Source organism: Larus michahellis, chromosome 15, assembly GCF_964199755.1.
Source record: "Larus michahellis chromosome 15, bLarMic1.1, whole genome shotgun sequence".
NCBI classification, from domain to species: domain Eukaryota; kingdom Metazoa; phylum Chordata; class Aves; order Charadriiformes; family Laridae; genus Larus; species Larus michahellis.
Window position 1 is genome coordinate 8,193,099 of NC_133910.1, and position 17,685 is coordinate 8,210,783.

The 17,685-nt window shown below is 39.3% G+C and overlaps 1 protein-coding gene across 14 annotated transcripts in view; it reads left to right on the plus strand.

Moving 5' to 3' along the window:
• GARNL3 (GTPase activating Rap/RanGAP domain like 3) overlaps nt 1-17,685 on the plus strand; it is a 53,549-nt gene that overhangs the window by 32,041 nt on the left and 3,823 nt on the right. For 10 of the 14 annotated variants that reach the window (XR_012590005.1, XM_074608406.1, XM_074608399.1 and 7 more), the window contains 11 exons: nt 2,012-2,118; nt 2,970-3,091; nt 3,874-3,978; nt 6,144-6,218; nt 7,172-7,283; nt 8,002-8,100; nt 12,900-13,016; nt 13,716-13,888; nt 14,191-14,349; nt 16,814-16,880; nt 17,363-17,470. Coding sequence is in view for 13 of the 14 variants with exons in the window: in XM_074608406.1 (XP_074464507.1) it covers nt 2,012-2,118; nt 2,970-3,091; nt 3,874-3,978; nt 6,144-6,218; nt 7,172-7,283; nt 8,002-8,100; nt 12,900-13,016; nt 13,716-13,888; nt 14,191-14,349; nt 16,814-16,880; nt 17,363-17,470 (1,244 nt within the window). In the remaining variant the exon portion in view is untranslated. The remainder of the gene's footprint in view (nt 1-2,011; nt 2,119-2,969; nt 3,092-3,873; nt 3,979-6,143; nt 6,219-7,171; nt 7,284-8,001; nt 8,101-12,899; nt 13,017-13,715; nt 13,889-14,190; nt 14,350-16,813; nt 16,881-17,362; nt 17,471-17,685) is intronic. The other 4 variants (XM_074608410.1, XM_074608400.1, XM_074608405.1 and 1 more) reach the window with 1 other exon arrangement.

Here is a 17,685-nt window from a genome sequence, read left to right on the forward strand (position 1 = left end):
AAATCTTGATTCAATAAGATGAGAGAAATCTATATTACTGTGTTTCTCCAGCGTGCCATTAAATCTAGCTCCAGAGAAGAATTCAACGGCGTAATACTTCAGTTTGCATATGCAGGGTTTTTTTTCCCCCAACTCCTATTTATAGCTAAGGTTTGTTTTGGAAAATGTCTGTAGTGCAATTTAAAAAAGGAGAAGTTTTATTTTGCTCTAAGATTTTATGAGCACCTTCTTGCATTTTCTTTTTCAATTTATTGTTCTCGTAGATTCTGCTTTTCAACATTCCCAAGTCTGTGAGAGGCACAAAATATGTTCATGATTGCAGTGTGCAGTGAAAGCTCAGTTACTTCTTTCCTGCTTTTCTTCTTGTTTTGGGACAGAAACCTGGATATACATCCCTCACTAGCCTTTAAGAAGTTAATGCTGTCCTAACTGTAAGCTAATAGTCAGTAGATGGGCTAGCCGTGGTAAATGCTTTTTACATTGCTGTTTACTTGGGAAAAAATTGGTAGCAGTAAATAAGATAAATTTGTCTCTCTCGCTCTTAATAACTGGCTGCTTTTACTAGACCAGTCCGTCTTACTCCTTAGTAGCTTCATTCTGCCAGTCTGACACATCTTCCCGTAGAGCATACCATGCAGTATTTTTACCCTATGTGACAGGCTTAATACATTACTGTATCTTTCAGCTTGGCCTAATTATATTGCTTTCTGTCCCTACACCTTAGGCCCGCATGCGACTCTTGTTCCTTCTGTTACGTTTTTGTGAAGACAGTCTTCCAAGCGGCCAAAATTTCAGTCAAAAGAAAGAGGGAATACTCTAGGCTTTTGAGACAAATTTTCCTTGTTTCATATACAATGCCTCTGTGAGGTCTGACACTGAATTTCTGCTTAGAATTACTTTATATTTTATGTCACTCAAGAACTCTGTTCTTTTGGTCGGTTTTGTTCTGGTTTTCCTCGTCTTAACTCATTCTGCTCTAGGCCAATGAACATTTCACACCCTGTGTGATGATAAATGATTATTTTTTTTTACCTGGATGGAATAAGATAAACACAGGGCATCTCTGAAATTGTCTCAAATATGTGAAACCAGTATTAGAATGATCAATATTCATGCCAATGTAATACTGCATTTCAGATTCTGTGTGCAGTTTCTAAGCTTTTGTGAAAAAAGACCAGATAAATCCATTAGAATCTATTTGACTCAATACCAGTCAATCACTGCTGGGGTTTTTTGAGCAAGCAAATTCTGACTGGTCTGTATAACAGTAGAGATGGGTTGAATCTATAATTTTACCACTTAACTTGCTGCGACCTGTGTCAGCTGCACATGCTGCTTAGAAGATCTTTGTCTGACTGCTGTCTTACAGTGAAGAAAATTGTGCAGACTGTCACTGGAAGTACCAAGGAATGATTACTTGCCTTAAAGGAGCTGCGGCTTGCTGAACATGCTGTGTGCATGGGTTTTGTACCTGCCATTCATTCTTCTTATGCCGGATTCCTTACGGATTAAAAGAACTCAACAGATCCAGCTGTCACGGGAATCATTCTGACTCTTTCTTCCTCAGTGCTATTCCCGAGATACAGATTCAGCTGTAGTACACCATTGGTATTCAGAAAGAATCAAATATTTCATGCGTGTGGTGAATGCATAGGTAAGGTGGAAATCTATAAGGAGAACATATTTTGTAGGTGAAGAACTGTTGTTTTACTGCTTTTTTGGAAAGGACTAGGTTTTGCTAGTGCCACTAAAAGCATAGTTCCATGAGTAGAACGGCAAAATGCTGTTGTAATTATTAGTGTCCCAGTGTTAGTTTGTGTAAAGGAAGCAGAATTTTGCTCAAGTGAATAATTCCAAGTGAACGTTTTTTGTTAGACTCATGTGAGTTCCTACCTAAGACATGCTCAGATAACAGTTTGCAGTTTGTTCTTTGTGGTTTGAATAGTGTGTATAAAGCCAGTGGCTTTTGAATGTGACTTTCAATATAGATAAAGATTTGTTCTTTCAATAGGCTGAAAATATTTTCAGAAGAAAGTGTTCCTCTCTTTGGGCCTCCCCTTCCATCCCCACCTGTGTTTACAAATCACCAGGAATTCAGGGATTTTGTGTTAGTGAAATGTAAGTTAGATTTTCTTTTGCTAGAAACACTTTTTTAATAAGTGCTTTAATAAATTGAAATTCATGGTGCTTAAAATGTAAACACGTTTTCTTGTATATGCTGCTGTTCTGTATAGAATTTTTTTTCAAATTTGTAGCATAGGTGGAATGTCAGTTCCATCAAACTGTTCCAGTCAGATTAACAAAAAAATGAATTTCTTTGCTATTATGCTTCTCAGGCTGCTTGATACGAACTGACTTTTACATTTGCAGAATGTACAGCCGTATTTAGCTTTGTATTTTCTTAAAGGACTTGGAGATCTGAAAGAATTTATAATGCTCTTCGGTATTTAGTAATAGAAGGTGTTAGATTAGCAGCTCTGAAAACCTGAAAACATAAGCTTTTCTGAATGCGTGCTGCATAGGTCCCTTTCAGCACCTTCAAGAACTTTTTAATTCTATAATGATTCAGTTCCAGTTTTCATTAACCCTTTCTTGCCCTTCTAAATCAGCGAAAAAGAAATCTCTGAGAACTGATTGTGATGATTACAATTAGATGCTTACCTGACAGGAACTTGACTAATAAGTCATTTCGTGTATTTAAATTGGTTTGGTACTTAAATTGATTAGAGGTTTGTCTTTAATTTTTTTATTAGTTAGGAGGTTATTGGCATGCCTTGTAGAATTCTCCTGTTACTAGTTTTTCTCTTTTTAAGCTTAAGGGATCATTATTCACTAAAAAACGTGGAAAAAGGAGGCAACTCTGAATTACTAAGGGTAAACCAGATATTTTTGTAGAGAGGCAAACTAGAATCAGGGGAAGTTGTCAAAGTTCATTTAGGTAATGTATCTTCTTTTCCATAATATTTTAGTAATAAATGGGGAAAAAGCCACCTTGGAAACCCCAACGTTTTCTCAGAAACGTCAGCGCACTCTAGACATGCTGATCCGCTCTTTATACCAAGACCTGATGCCTGATCTACACAAGGTAAATGTAAGTCAGAAGTCTCTGCATCCCTTACCTCTGCTCTTCTGTTCTCACTAGTCAATTGAATGGTCCATTGCTTTAAAAGATTGTGGTCCTAATGAGCCCTGAATTGCATACACTAGACTGAGTGCCAGTCGTCATATAACTTGGTGTACAGCTGACAAACAGTCCTTTCAGGATAAGACTCTTCATGCATTAAACCAGGTGGGAGAAGCAGGATAACAATGTCATACTTTGTATAAGCTTGCCTGCAGCAAGGGAGTAGGAAATTTAGGCTCTGTAAATACAGGTATTAGTCTCCTCACCATAAAAGCTGCACTTACTCATTTCGTTATGTGTAATTTGGATCGTTTTTACCCTTGGATAACAATGAGAACTTCATTTTAGGTGATGAAGACTTACTTTAAGGTCATTCTTAACTAACTAAAAAGAAGGTAAATACTTCTACAATTAGTGAGATGCTATTTTTCCCCACTGTTTATGTCTCTTAATTAAATAGATCTACTTAAACTTTTTTGTCCATATATTCATGTCTGTTGTCTTTGTAATGATTGTATAAAACATGACAGTGATAAACTCTGACAAATAGGAAAATAAACCACTCAAGGATTGGAAGAGTTGCAGTTTCTGTTCTCTGAGACGCTGTGTACAGTTAGATTCATCACTACAGGAAAATATAAAAAAAAAAAAAGACACAAAATTTAAATGATACCACTCTAAGTTGACTCAGATTGAAAAACTATGAAAACTTTTGGTTCAGTTTAAAAAAGAAACGTTTTCTGTTTTAGAACATGCTTAATAGAAGGTCCTTCAGTGATGTGTTACCAGAGTCACCAAAATCAACACGGAAAAAAGAGGAAGCTCGGCAAGCAGAGTTTGTCCGACTTGGTCAGGTAGGATCTGCTTAGGAGGTATGCGCCTACTTTACAAAGGCTGTGTCACCCCTTTTTTTTAGAACTTGATTAGCTTGCAGAGTTGCGTCAGGACTTAACGCAATTCTCTGCAGTCAGAAATAGTTTTGTAGTATTGTATTAAACTATGTTAAAGTAAAATACGAATAGAGGTATTTATCTGTAACACCTAGGTACACAACGCAATTACAAGTATTTATAAAATACATAAGCTAAAGGAAGGTTGGAAAAATCACACCTTAGGATCAAACCTAAAAGGTCTTTCTGTATGTCATGCAGCAGATGCTTTCTGCCTCCAAGCAGAAGAGTGCTCTTTCTGCGCTTTGAAGAAACAATCTTTCATGGGTTTCCTCTGAATGTTTCCTCTATATGTTTTCTTAAGATTGAATTTCTTAGAAATTATTTACCCTACTTTAGTCAGGAAGAAGTTTCGACAGTCTTTCTGGTAAGTCAGAGGTTGCCACGCATCTGGGATGCCAACATACCAGGCGCTGACTCCAATTTTCTATGGACTTATTGACGTTTTGATTCAGTGAGGGGTAAAACTTCCTGATGATTTAGATAGTCTGGTTTGATCTGACAGTTCACTGCAGCAGAAAAAAAGACGGTGTCTACGCTCATCGCTTCCCCTGTCCCTTCCCCTTTTGTCTCTTCTTGTTCCTGGACTGGTGACATGTTTCGGCTGCTTATCTTAAGAATACCTCTTTTCTGAGCTGATTTAACTCAGCAGGAGTTAACAGAGCAGGAAACCAAAACAGAAAAAATATGAAACAAAACAAACAAACAAACCCCCACCAACAAAACACAAGCCTCCTCCCTTCCCTCCCTTTTCTTCGTCTGAGTAAGCGTAAGAGTGGAAGAGTCTGAGAAGTTCCAGACCCAGTTAAAGGTAGAGAGCGGAGCCAGGTGGTTGAGAGCTGGTGCCAAAGAACCTCAGGGCTGTTAAAGCTTGCCTTGGCCTGGTGCGAAGTCCACTCCTCTGTGCTTTGCCCACCCTTTCCCCAACCACCTTGAAATAGCTAGGCAGGTGTAAAAAAGTGAATGTGTTTGTAATATTTGGACAGAAGTAACCAATGATTTATTCCTCAAGTTTACTAATTACTTTACAGAAGTTAAAGAAAATCATGATTATTGAAAGTATAGAAACCTACAGGCCTGATCCCCTCCACCACCCCCCAAGTTAAACGCTGATGAGACACTCGCATAACAAATCTAGTTCGGACCCATTTCTTAAACAAGACTTCCATCCTCGGCATGGTCTTCGTCGAAGGGAAATCTAATATGTGGGTTAAAGATTCATAGATAGTTGTTTGGTTGTGTTTTTCTTGGAGATTATTTTCACATTTAAATCTTTCCCTTCCCTAAAAGAACTTTCCTCTGATGACAAACTGTCGGTTTGAGCACATTTCAAAACATGCCTTACAAGTAGCTTGTAATCATTCTTGCCAAACTCTGTGAATGTCTCTGTCCCTTAGTTATAGTCAGTTGGGTTTTTAGATGGTAAATAAAACTCGCTGATGAGCGGCTCAGCAGTATGTTTAAATCTTATTTACTGTCAAGGTGATCTCTGCTGACTAGTGGGATGAAATTACGATGTTAAGGCAATGAAGTATTTTGTGCGTGTCTGTAAGCTGACAGCCATGCTTAATGCAAATGAGCAGATGGGCCGTGCAGCTCATTACTGCCATTTCACAGAGACCGTGCATGATGGTAGGCAAGCTTTAGGGCAGTAAAATTGGTTTAGGTAGTTTCTAAACTTTGCCTTAAAGAATGCACGTGTTATCGCTTTATAGGAACGCTGCTGTAAAGGTTAGCAATGAAGGTATATAGGATACCTTAAATAGATACACGCTGTATCTCACTCAAACTATGTTTATACAGTGTTTATCTAGAGTACTTAGCCCTTTCGGAACCAGCTCACTTCTACTTACTTCTAGTTGAAGAATTAGTGATACTGTGATCGTGTGTCCTTGGCATGTGTTTTGTTCAGGGTATACAGAATTCTGCTTTTTTCCTAATTACTTAAAATGTGACAGGAATTCCAAACTGGAGTTATTTTGTAGTCCTAAATTGTCCTTTCTTTATAGTCTTTAGCTTGGCTGTTGCTGACAAAAACTCAATTTAAATAAAACGTCTGTTTGTATTAGGCATTGAAATTGAAAACCACTGTGAAAGGGGATGCCACAGCTAACTTGGCAACCACAAGCTTTTGTAAAAAGGAGGTGAGTGAACCTGTCTGTCTGAGGAGAGTTATGAAAAAATAAAACTTTATCGAGTATGGCATTGCATATCAGGTCTGCATACTGTTTATTTACTTTTGTAATCAGGTGCTGTAGCAGCAAAGATGAAATGTGTAGTGTCAAAGTGATTCTGCAGCCAATATTGAATTAATAAAGGATGAGCCTGGAGGCAGAAGCACTTCTCAAGTTAAAGCAAGTGTGGATGTTTTTATAGCTGAGCATATTTGATGAAAATGCCATTGTCCATATGCAGTTATCTTTTATTTTAACTTCTGCATCAAGTGTAAAATAAAATTCAGTTGCGTGTTTATTTCCTGTAGTACCAGATTTTGTTCAAGGGCATTGGGCAGTCAAAGGTGCAAACCACACTCTTCGGCATGCATCTTGTATACAGAAGCTTCAGAAGTGCTTCTAGAATTTCAGAGACTTCAGCTAATGTTTAAATTGGGGGAGGAGGGGCAGACTCTGGGAGGTAGCTGCAGGGAACACACGATGAAAGAGCAATTTGGCAGAAAGGCGGTTTTTGCTGTATCATGTGCTGGTGACTAAACATCACAAACTGAGCCATAAAATGTAAGCAAATTGCATATGCATGGTGGTACATACGTTTTAAGTCTGTAGTTTGTTTTTTTTAAATAAAATACATATTGAGTATTTCCAGGGTTGCACTGAGTATCAGCTGCATGCGTTTTAATTCTAGTGCTTCAGGAATGTGTCTTACGCTTATTATCTCTAAGCCCAATTAATACGGAGAGTATTTCCTCTACAAGAAAATTAACTAAATTTTGATATTTCAAATTCAAAAAATATACTGTTTGGAAATGCATCCCAAAAGCATTTACATGTTATTACTTGCCATTGTCCATCACATTCTGTGTCTGTATGATCTGTATTTCTTAGTGTACTTAATATGTATCCCTTATGTTACTTCATAGCCTTGGGAATCTCAATCTTTCTGCAGTAATTTTCCTCATGAGATTGTCTGTGCAGATTCTTGGGGCCAGTCCTTGCTGGTTTCTACAGATGCTGGCATCTTGTTAATAGATGGTTAGTAAATGATCCAGTGTTTTTGTGTCAATTTTTATGTATCTGACCATTTTCTTGAAAATGTATGTGCATAAGTTCTGTCCAGGTGTTTGTAGGTCTTCATCTACAGGGATGTTTACCGATTCAAGTGAATTTATTACATTTATGTAACGTAGTTGCAAAAATTGTCTCTGCACCAGAATCAAGCCGTGTTGGGGAGCCAATGTTAATGCAGATTTCTGAATATTTTGTTATTTCAGATACTGTTTTCTTGACCATCTGAAAAGACTTAGGAAGTCACATCCAAGCTCAAGGAGTGTTTAAATGGCTTGTCTGGATTTCTTAGCCCTTGATGATAGCGAGCATGACGCCAAAGGCTTACATGACAATGAAAGCCTGCTTCCTCAATGATATTGCTAATTTGACCCTTATCTTCTGTGTGCCACATAAGGCCAGCAGGACTAAGGGAATTAAGTTATTCTTGGTGAAAATTCTAAAACTTGCCAAAGGAAGGTCCCTTTTAGGCTTCGGTTGCATAATCTGATCCGTGGCAATGATAAAACTCTCCCGTGCGGAGGAATTGGCCATGATGCTGTGGTATGCGTAGCAGCTTTATGCAGTTTTTTTCGTTTTCATGAGAAAAAACCGAGGTGCTTATTTCAGGAAAGAAATAGATCAAAACCAATGACTAGCAAATTTTAGCAGGAATTTGAATAGTTGTGTGTGTTTCTTTTTTTAGACGGTCAACCATCAGTGCAAGTATTTGATAAAACTCTCCAAATAAAGCAGATGCATGTGTTGGAAGCTCTGGATCTTTTGATTGCCCGGACAGACAAAGGTAGGAGAGGTCCCTGTTCTTTGATTCTCATGTGAATGTGGCTGGCGCTGGGCAGTATGTCTTACCAGGTAATCACGTCGATCAGTGGCAAGTATATTAGGTGCAAGTAAGACATAGATAGCACATGCAGCAACAGCTGTTATTTTATAAAAGGCTGGTGGAGGAAAATCCCTGAATGCTCATTCATGTTTCCTTCAAGGCAAGCCTGAAATTGATCATATGGTCTTTCTTCAGCCACTGCAGGAACTCAACACTCTTTCGAAATCTCCTTGACTGACTTACATGTTTATTCAGTTGTGAAAAATGTGGGGAAATTATGCTGTCACTGTTTTACCAAATGTGTTTCATTGGTATTTATTCTGTTAACTGTCACTGCATTCTGGTTGTTTGGACTGACAGTGTTTCCTTTTTTGCCTCATTTGGAACATTAATGTTCATAAAACGTGCACTTTTTCAATGAGGTACTTTTTACCCAATAGTCTGTGATTGAATTTCACAAAGTGAACATGTACAAAGCAAGAACAGAATCTTTATGCGTAACAGAAAAAAAGAATTACCAGTATGATTGTTTTATTGTTTTTTACCACATTATTTCTGTTTTCTCAGTATTGGCTGAAGTTACAAGGGTACAAGGGTAATACGTGGTTCCTTTTCTGTCACTGGGAGTTGCGCAGTTTGGCGGTACCTGATGAAGTTCACCCTGGGACCTTGCAGAACTGGCTCAAACTACCTGAGAGCCATTTGCAGTTCTCTCTCGAGACACCTGGAGGGTGGCTGACGTTTCTGAAGACCTGAAAAGCTTAGTTTATGAAGCTTCTAGACAAGATTATTACTTTTAATTGTCAAAACATTGTACTGTTCAGTTAAACCTGAAGAGGGAGATGTAAACAGGCATTTTGAGATAACAGAACAAGGTATTACTGGCATCAATTCATGAAACTTCAAACTTTACTCATGAAAAAAATTGTAAAGGTTTTTAACTCTTGATATGGATGCTTTTCGAAGCATTTAGGAGAAAGTTCTTTCACACTTGACAGAATTCTGGCCTCCTATTTTGTATTTGCATAGCATATTGAAATTAAGACCTGGGATGGAAGAATAATCATAGTTGCCTTCTACTTTCAGATTACACCTCAGCAGCAAAACTGAGAAAACGAATGAGTTAGATGAGCAAAAGCATGCTCATACTGAGCTCGTAAACTGGGTTCAAAGACTCTGTGGGTTTTTAGGATAAAATGTTTTATACTACAAGGTTAACTTTTTAAGCTTCACTATCAGCAAGAGCTTATTCAGGTCAACATTCCAAGAGAAGATGTTGAAGAAGGCACCAATGCAGCAGCTATCAGTGATGGCGGCACAAATTGCTTTGGTAGCAATGGCCTATGTTCTCATGCAGTCGTAGTTATGTCTAACACTGCAGCAGGGTTGTTTGGGACATCTGCTGGTTAAATTTGTCCTAGTAATGGGAGGCAAGGCATGAAAATGGGTCTGTTTTGTCCTCCAAACACGTATTTTTCGTTCCAGTTTCATTTTATGAAATACCTAGAACACGAGGGCGAGGGGGTATGAGGAAGAGCTTGGAAGAATCAAGTCTGTAGGAGGCTAAGAAAAACTAAAACCGCTCAGATGATGGTCACTTTTATAGGCAGCCACAGATAAATCTAATGCTACAGTGGGGTTGTTTGAAACATCTGCAAAAGAACTAGTGTTGTGAAAGAGGAGTGGTGCATCCTAGAGGACACACCAGTCACAGAACCAGAGCTATTTTGAACCACAAGGAAAGGTGAAGATTTATGTCTGCTGAAAGGCAGGCTTAGTGTCAACCTGTGAGGTGCACATCTCGTGGCCTATGGGGATTTAAACCTAAATTCCTTTTTAAAAGCATATCAAACCAATTCCAGTGAAGGCAGTGGTCATTGTTCTGCCTTCATAGTGAAATGCCTGCCTGGGAAAGAAGTTATCATATGTGTTATTCTTTGCAGCAGACACATGGCATCTTCACGGCGGTAAATATGGCATGTTTGATGGAAGCATAAAAGGTCTTCTGAAGTTTGGCATAATCCCCCAAAATAACAGCGCTTAATTTAGGTGGTAATACATGCTCCCACCAGTGTCTGTCTGTTTACAACCATTTCTTGATTTGAAGAATGTAGATATTCAGATTGGCCAGAAAAAGTTCTTGAGTTTTGCTATGCGTACACAGTTGTAGCATTTGGGAATTGTCTGCCTCACCAAGAATGTTTATAAAATATCTAGCTGAAATAGTAGCTCGAGTACAAAGACTGAACAGTACAGTTATCATGGGAGGAGCAACTGCTTAGACAGAGGCAGAATCTAGGAGAAAACGGTAATAAATTTAGAATAAACTTTTTTCAGTCTTGAATGGCTGCACTAAAAACCATCTCCAGTCTCAGTGCAAGTGTTGGTAGTCATAAGAATTACGGCTAATTCTAGATCAGGAAAGATGGCCTTACTCTAGGTTGTGTCAATAGCTGCTTCATCTTAAAATCAAAGTTGGTAGAAACGGAAGAACATTTTAAGGTGTTTGGTCATGTATAGGTTTTTATGTATGTGATGGTGTTTGAAAACACTCCCATGCAGCACCGAGAATTGTGCAGTAATTATAAAACAGTGGGTGAACAGGCAAGTCCTTAATTACATTTCTCATTTCATAGCATTAAAATGTTTCATGAATTTGAGAGCCACTCCTGATTCCTTTCCTAAATAAAGACGCCACGATCTTATTAGGGATTTTAGATTGACAAAAACGATCCATCAGTTGCTAGGCAGCAACCACAGCCATCCAGTTTTGGGCGTGGGATTATAATTTGCACTTTCCAAGAGCTGGCAACAAGCTGTGAGACTTTCTGAGCAGATACCGCATAATTATAAGCAGTCATAAGTAGTTACTACAAAGGTTGATGACAGGGTTAGTACTGTGTTAACAGAAAACTCTGATGATACAATGATCCCCGAGTGTCGTATTTCTGATACTGACTCTGCCTTATGCCTTTTCTGAAGTGAAATCAGAGCCTCCTATATATTTTTGTGTTGATTTCCTTAGTCCTGTGGAATGCTATCAAAAGTCATTCTTGTTTACTGAGAAAATTTTGGATTGCAGGCTGCTACAGAGGCCCGTTCAGTTGCTTTTGCAGCTCTAGCTCGTATTTTGCCATGTCACTATCAGATGATCGTCACTAGCCAGGCCCAAAGTGATTGCATCTAGCATGGAAGATGTTAGCTGGTCAAGTGCCACGGGCAAGGATGGTTTCAGAGAAGTCGAGGAGGTTCTCGGGTAGAGTGGGAAACCCCTTATAGGCAGCCTTACTCTTCAAAAGGAGAAAGGCTTTAGGAAAGAGCAGCCTCGTATTACCAGGACTTAAAGCATGGTCTAGTTGACTCGCTGTAAATCTACAGCATAGTTCTCTTTTGGCAACTTGTTTGACGTTACAGACATAAGACATGAATTTTCTATGCCTTGATGTATGGCTGACTAGTAAGATTTGTCCCCACCACAGAAAAACTATGTTTACAATCTTTGCTTGTTTGAGGAATTTGCCAGATTCTGATGCCGGATTCTTCAGGTTGTTATGTTTGGAATAACCAACTAAACACCAGAGGCAGGAGTAAGTCCAAAGAGCGACTGAATTGATGAGAGCAGTAACACTGTTCTTGAACATTTGACTTAGCTCATGTTTTTTATCCTTCCCTACAAAAGGGTGTGAATATTGCTTGCCATTTTTCTTCCAGGAACTCATTCACGGAAGCACAGATTCTTGTGCGAACACATTATTGAAAAGAGAAGGATTGCGTATATTTTGTTTTCCTTTAGTCAGTGTTGACAGTAAGATTTTGCTTTCTGAGTCGGATTCCTCAACGTTTCAAGTTGTGGCAGACGTAAGGGAGCATTGCATCTTCTCTTCTCTTACACTTGCTATTGGAAAAGGAGGTCATGCCAGGAGCCAGATGTCCTGGTTCATGCTGCTGTTCTCTCAACATCGAAGGCAGGACCTATGATTTTGCTTTTGCCTTTATGGTGGGATCCACACCAACTATATAGCAAGAAAGCATGCTTCATTTTTCCAGCCGTACCAGCTAGTCTAGTAAAAGAGTCCACCTTTGTCAGAAAATCTTGCCTTGCTTGCATTTTAAGATACTTGGCTTCTTAGATAAGAAACTGCTCTTAAGTTGCTTATTTCCCAACTGCAAGTAGTAGTGCATCATTTATTTATTTCTTTTAAATTTAGGGGTTGTAGCTTCTGCTCATATCTGTCTTTGTGGGAAACGTACTGTATTATTTTTGCATGGAACGTTCCTTGAACCTAACTTGCCTACCTTTGAAGAACTAATAAGCAAAACCAGTCTGCATCCCAAAGGGTTTCAAAGTCTGTTAAGGATCCCGTTGTCAGCTGCTCAGCTGGATGCTTCCAGCTTTTAAAGTTAACCCTTTTACTCTTGCCCTGTAGTTTATATCTATTGTATTTTCACTGTCTTGCAAAATTTCGTGTATCTGTGAAATAGCATATATTTCACTGTTTTGAAGTTCTTGTATCGTTCTTTGCTGCAGCACCACCTGATGATGGGAAACTCGGTTGCTGAACTGGAGGGGATGGTTACTAGAATTGTAAACCCTAGAGGGCTCACAAGCAGTCGTGCTGCGGCTCACCCCCAGAGAAGCAGTATGCTTTGCGTGTTTTTGCTCTGTTTGTTAGGTGCTGCTTCTCTTTGGAAGTATTAATGTCAAACTACCACCGTCTTTTTTTTTAACTTCTTGTTTCCTGGCTTTCCTCCCCCTTCAGGGAAAGATTCTCGTATCCTTGTCTTCAGACTCAGTGCTGTCCAAAAAGATATAGAAACAAAGCAAATGATAAGGAGCAAATACGACTGCAGAGAAAATAAACTGGAGAGAACAAAAGGTGATTTTATTATCCTGTGTTAAAAACATCCAGTGTGGTATGATGCCTGTAGTTGCCAGGGGCTTATTAACTTCCTTGAGGTAGTTGTAGGTGTTCACCTTTGTTTTTTTCTCTGGACAGTCAATTCAAACTTCGTTAAGCTTGTATGTGAAAATAAGTCGGGTGTAGTGCAGCATGATGTTTTAGAACTTTGTAAATACCATGTTAGTAGGCAACCACCGCTGACGAAAAGCTCTAGAGAAAAATAGGTAATGTTGCTTTCAGGATTGAGGGACGCGAGAAGAATTATGCAGGGATGTGAGAGTGAAATAAAGGGCATTTTAAGGTGGAGGAACACAGGCAAATCTCCATTAAATAGTAGTGCTTAGATTAGTTTAGGTGTTGCTGATTATTTTAGTAGACAAAAACATTTTCTGGTTTTCAGAAGCAAGCTGCTTTGGAAACCTGAAACCTGCAGAATGGTGAAACCCCATGTGTATAGTCTTTACTTGCAGAAGGGGAAAGGGGAAAAATAGATTTCAAGAGAGTCATAGCCTTTTGTCTTTCTTTAGAAATTAACGTTATCCTGTTGGGAGGTTTGTAATTTTGTGTTGCTAAATCATGCATCAGAGCCCCGTTGTACTGATCATCGTATAAATACAGAACAAAAAAAGTAGACCCTACCCTAAACGCTTAAAATTTAGAGCATTATTTCCTCAGGCTGCCATTTGTATGCCATTAATACTCACCACGGCAGTGAACTGAGGATTGTTGTGGCTATTCGGAACAAACTACTTCTCGTCACAAAGAAATACAACCCATGCAACAGTTTAACCAGCAGCTCTGTGCTATCGTCATCTGAATCTCCAGTAGAGGAGTTCCAGTACATCCGGGTATGTGTAATCTAATCACTGATTACCTTACCAGACTGGGCAGCGTGCCGTGAGGGGGAGGTGGGAAAGACAAAGACCATGCATTTCTGTCTTCCTGAACCTCCAGACAAAAGCGAGAAGCCGTATGTTGGGGTTCTATCATGTGTATGCCAAAGAAATCTTTCAGATTTTTTGAACTAAGTTTCTGTTTCTTCTTTATCATGTTTCTGTGCTTAGAGCACGTCTCTCTAAATTCATGGAGTACTTGCAGCAGCCGCAGCACGAACTTGAAAAAGAGAATAATTCTATTATTTACATTATAGGAAATATGCCTTTCGGACCCTCCAGTGGTTATGACGCTGGTGGATGGACCTACTGAAGAGAGTGACAATATGATCTGTGTGGCGTATCGGCATCAGTTTGATTTAGTTAATGAGAGTACTGGGGAGTCCTATAGATTGCATCATGTTGAAACAAACAAGGTGAGTTTTCATCATTGAAACTATTTCCTTGCAGAATGACGCTGAACGTCATTTCTTGCACTCTCAGTGCATCCTGTGCTGACCTGCTGGGAGCGTAATTTGTGGAGATCCTCATGTCTGTCACTTCTATAACCTAACCTCTGCTTTAGGGCACTCAAGATACTTGTTCCTTTTGGGATAGGTGATAGTAATTGCTCCCAAAAGAAGTAGTTACAAGATATGACACGTTATGAAAGAGCCTGTGTTTCAGGCTCTGGAGTGTTGCTGTCGGCGTAAATTATTGCTCTTCTTTCTTAGTCTTTTGGTGATTTTTTTTTTGGTGGTCTCAGTGTTTTATTGTTTAACAGATTGCAGCAAAACAACTTTGGTTGTTGGCCACCAGTATCTCATTCAGATTTGCCTATTTGCATGTACTAAGGCTAAAATATTTACACGTAGCTTTTAGTTCTATTTAAGAAACTGCTGCCCAGTCCACTAATAAATTAATGGAATCTTTCTAACTAGGCTATAGGGTTGGGATTTAAGCAAACGTCCTGATTTTCAGAAAAGAGCTCCAGTATTTCCAGCTGCTGGGAAGATAATAATCTTCAGCATCTCTGAAAATTAGATAATTTTAATTGTTTCTAAGTATGGATGTGGACATACAGCTTTAGACAAAAAAATGGAAAATTTTGCACGGTTAATCTTTTTTTGTTGTTTTTAACTGACACTCTTCCTCATAATGAGAGAAGGGACTACTCTTTTCATTTGGTGGATCTTGACGGTAGGTTATTTTCTTTTTAAATCATCTGTGTTTTTATTCAGCTCTGATGGTGAAGAGGTTCTTCTAGCGTGGGAGATACAGTGTAAGATGGAAATCTGTCTTAATCTGGATGAGGAGGAACTATAAGTAAAGAATGGGGATGGAGAAGTATACCAGCACCACCACCCCCTGTTCCTCTTCTCCCCAGGAATCGTTACTTCCTTTGAGAACACGAACAAGGCAAACAATCAATATGAGCTGAGCCAGTGATTTTTGTGATGTTGAAATGGGACACCAAATTATTTCCATGGGTAACAGAGCAGAAATGGCTTTCTGTCACTACAGGGGATGGGTCAAAATGCATTTGGTATAGATACATAAACTTCCAAGTCTTTCTAACAGTTCTTGACCTATACAGCGATCTTAATTCAAGAGGTGAATATCTAGCTTATCGTACAAAGGAAAGTCAAAGAACCACTGTTCATGGAATTGGTCTTCAAGCCCTCTCCCTGCCCAAGTAGTAAATGTTGTGGTCTGTGAAGCATTTGTCTAATGTAATCTTATGTATTTCACTAATACAATCTCATTTTACAGAATCACAGAATGGTAGGGGTTGGCAGAGACCTCTGGAGATCATCTAGTCCAACCCCCTGCCAGAGCAGGGTCACCCAGAGCAGGTGGCACAGGAACACAAGAATGTTTTGAATGTCTCCAGAGACGGAGACTCCACCACCTCTCTGGGCAGCCTGTGCCAGGGCTCTGCCACCCTCACAACAAAGAAGTCCCTCCTCATGTTTAGGTGGAACTTCCTATGATCAAGTTTGTGCCCGTTACCCCTTGTCCTGTCGCTGGGCACCACTGAGAAGAGCCTGTCCCCATCCTCCTGACACCCCCCCTTTCAGTATTTATAAGTGTTGATAAGGTCCCCCCTCAGTCATCTTTTTTCCAGGCTGAAGAGACCCAAGTCCCTCGGCCTTTCTCCATAAGAGAGGTGTTCCCGTCCCCTCAGCATCTTGGTGGCCCTTTGCCGTCCCCTCTCCAGCAGTTCCCTGGCCGCCTTGAACCGGGAAGCCCAGAACTGGACACAGAACAGATACCCTACTTTTCGTGTCTGGTTTGGGTTTTGTTAATCTAACTGTAAAAGGCAAATACAGAGCTGAAAGATGAGAATTTATGTAGCCTTTGCTATGTAAAAAATGCTGTAGTTTATCCAGCAGTGGTTCTCAGTTCCTAAATTCAGCCTATTCCCTGTTGACCTCTGTGAGTGTTAGTGGTTTTGAACCAGTAGTTGGTGCGTCTGATCTTTCTGCTAGTCGTCATGTGCAATGGAGCTTTTTGGATTTCACTTCTTGAAAAGAATTGTTGTTGTTAGCATATCATGTTGATTCACAGCTGTCCTGAAATCACACCGTTTCCCAAAATTTTTATTGCCAAATAAGTGACGTACGTTTTTATTGCTCTATACTCTGTGTCTGGTATTAAATACTTAGTACTGTACAGAACTGAATACTAAAGAAATTGATTTCCATCCTGAAAGCGTCATGAAAATTAATCGCAAAAGAGACTGCATTTGAAAAAATTACTTCTCTTTCTTTTTTTCGCTCTCTTTTTTTCATTTTATCTGTAGTTATGCACTCCCCCAACTGATTGTATTGCTTGTTAGTCAAAACCTCGTTGTAACAACCTCAGTATCCTCATTACCTTTTCCCATTATCATTGCAGGTTAATTTTGTTGCGGCTATCGATGTATATGAAGATGGTGAAGCTGGTCTACTGTTGTGTTACAACTGTAAGTATTTAGGGAAGACCGAAAATGGTAATACATCGATCTGCAGATATAATTTTTTTTCGTTGATATCTGTGATGTCCCGTGCGTATAACGGTCTTTAAAGGACATAAACTGTGCTAGCATGTGGCTGCTCGAAGGGCAGTTCTTACTGACAGAGAGCAGAGTTCTGCTGACGCTGCTTTCTGAAGTTTTCTTGGCTATTCCTCTATAGGAAGGAACCTCAAGGTCAGGAACTGATAACTGTTGAAACAGAGTAATACTTTGTGAAATATGACAACTTATTAAAATGTAGGTCTTTTATTTTCATCTTTCAAACGCTCTGTTCACAGAGGAAGCACGTTTCCCTTATCGGTTTGGAAATAGAGGGACTTACACGTAATCAGACATTTATGTAGATAATGCCCCGCACTTCTGCGATACCTGCCTATAAAGTTGGCGTTTGTCACTTGCAGTGTAAGGTGATGGACACTTTTTTGTTACAGATGTTTGCCAATACAGAAAGGTATATCCTTTCAATGGAGGTTGTCCACTGATCCAGCCGTCAGCTTATGACTTCCACTTTAGCTGGAATCAAGTTCCTTATGCTGTTGGTAAGAAAATACCTCTTTTTACTAGATGGCTGTTTTTTCATTACCATTTAGGCTTGCACTTGGCTGTGTGTGTGCTAGGAATAAGCATGTTACATTCATGATGCAACTTTAGCTAAGTTTCTGCAAATGACAGTTTTAAGAAGTGGAGCCTTGGTGATGAGTTCTTCCTTTGCTGAATTTTTTTTTTCCTTTCTCTTTTTTCTGTTTTTCATTTT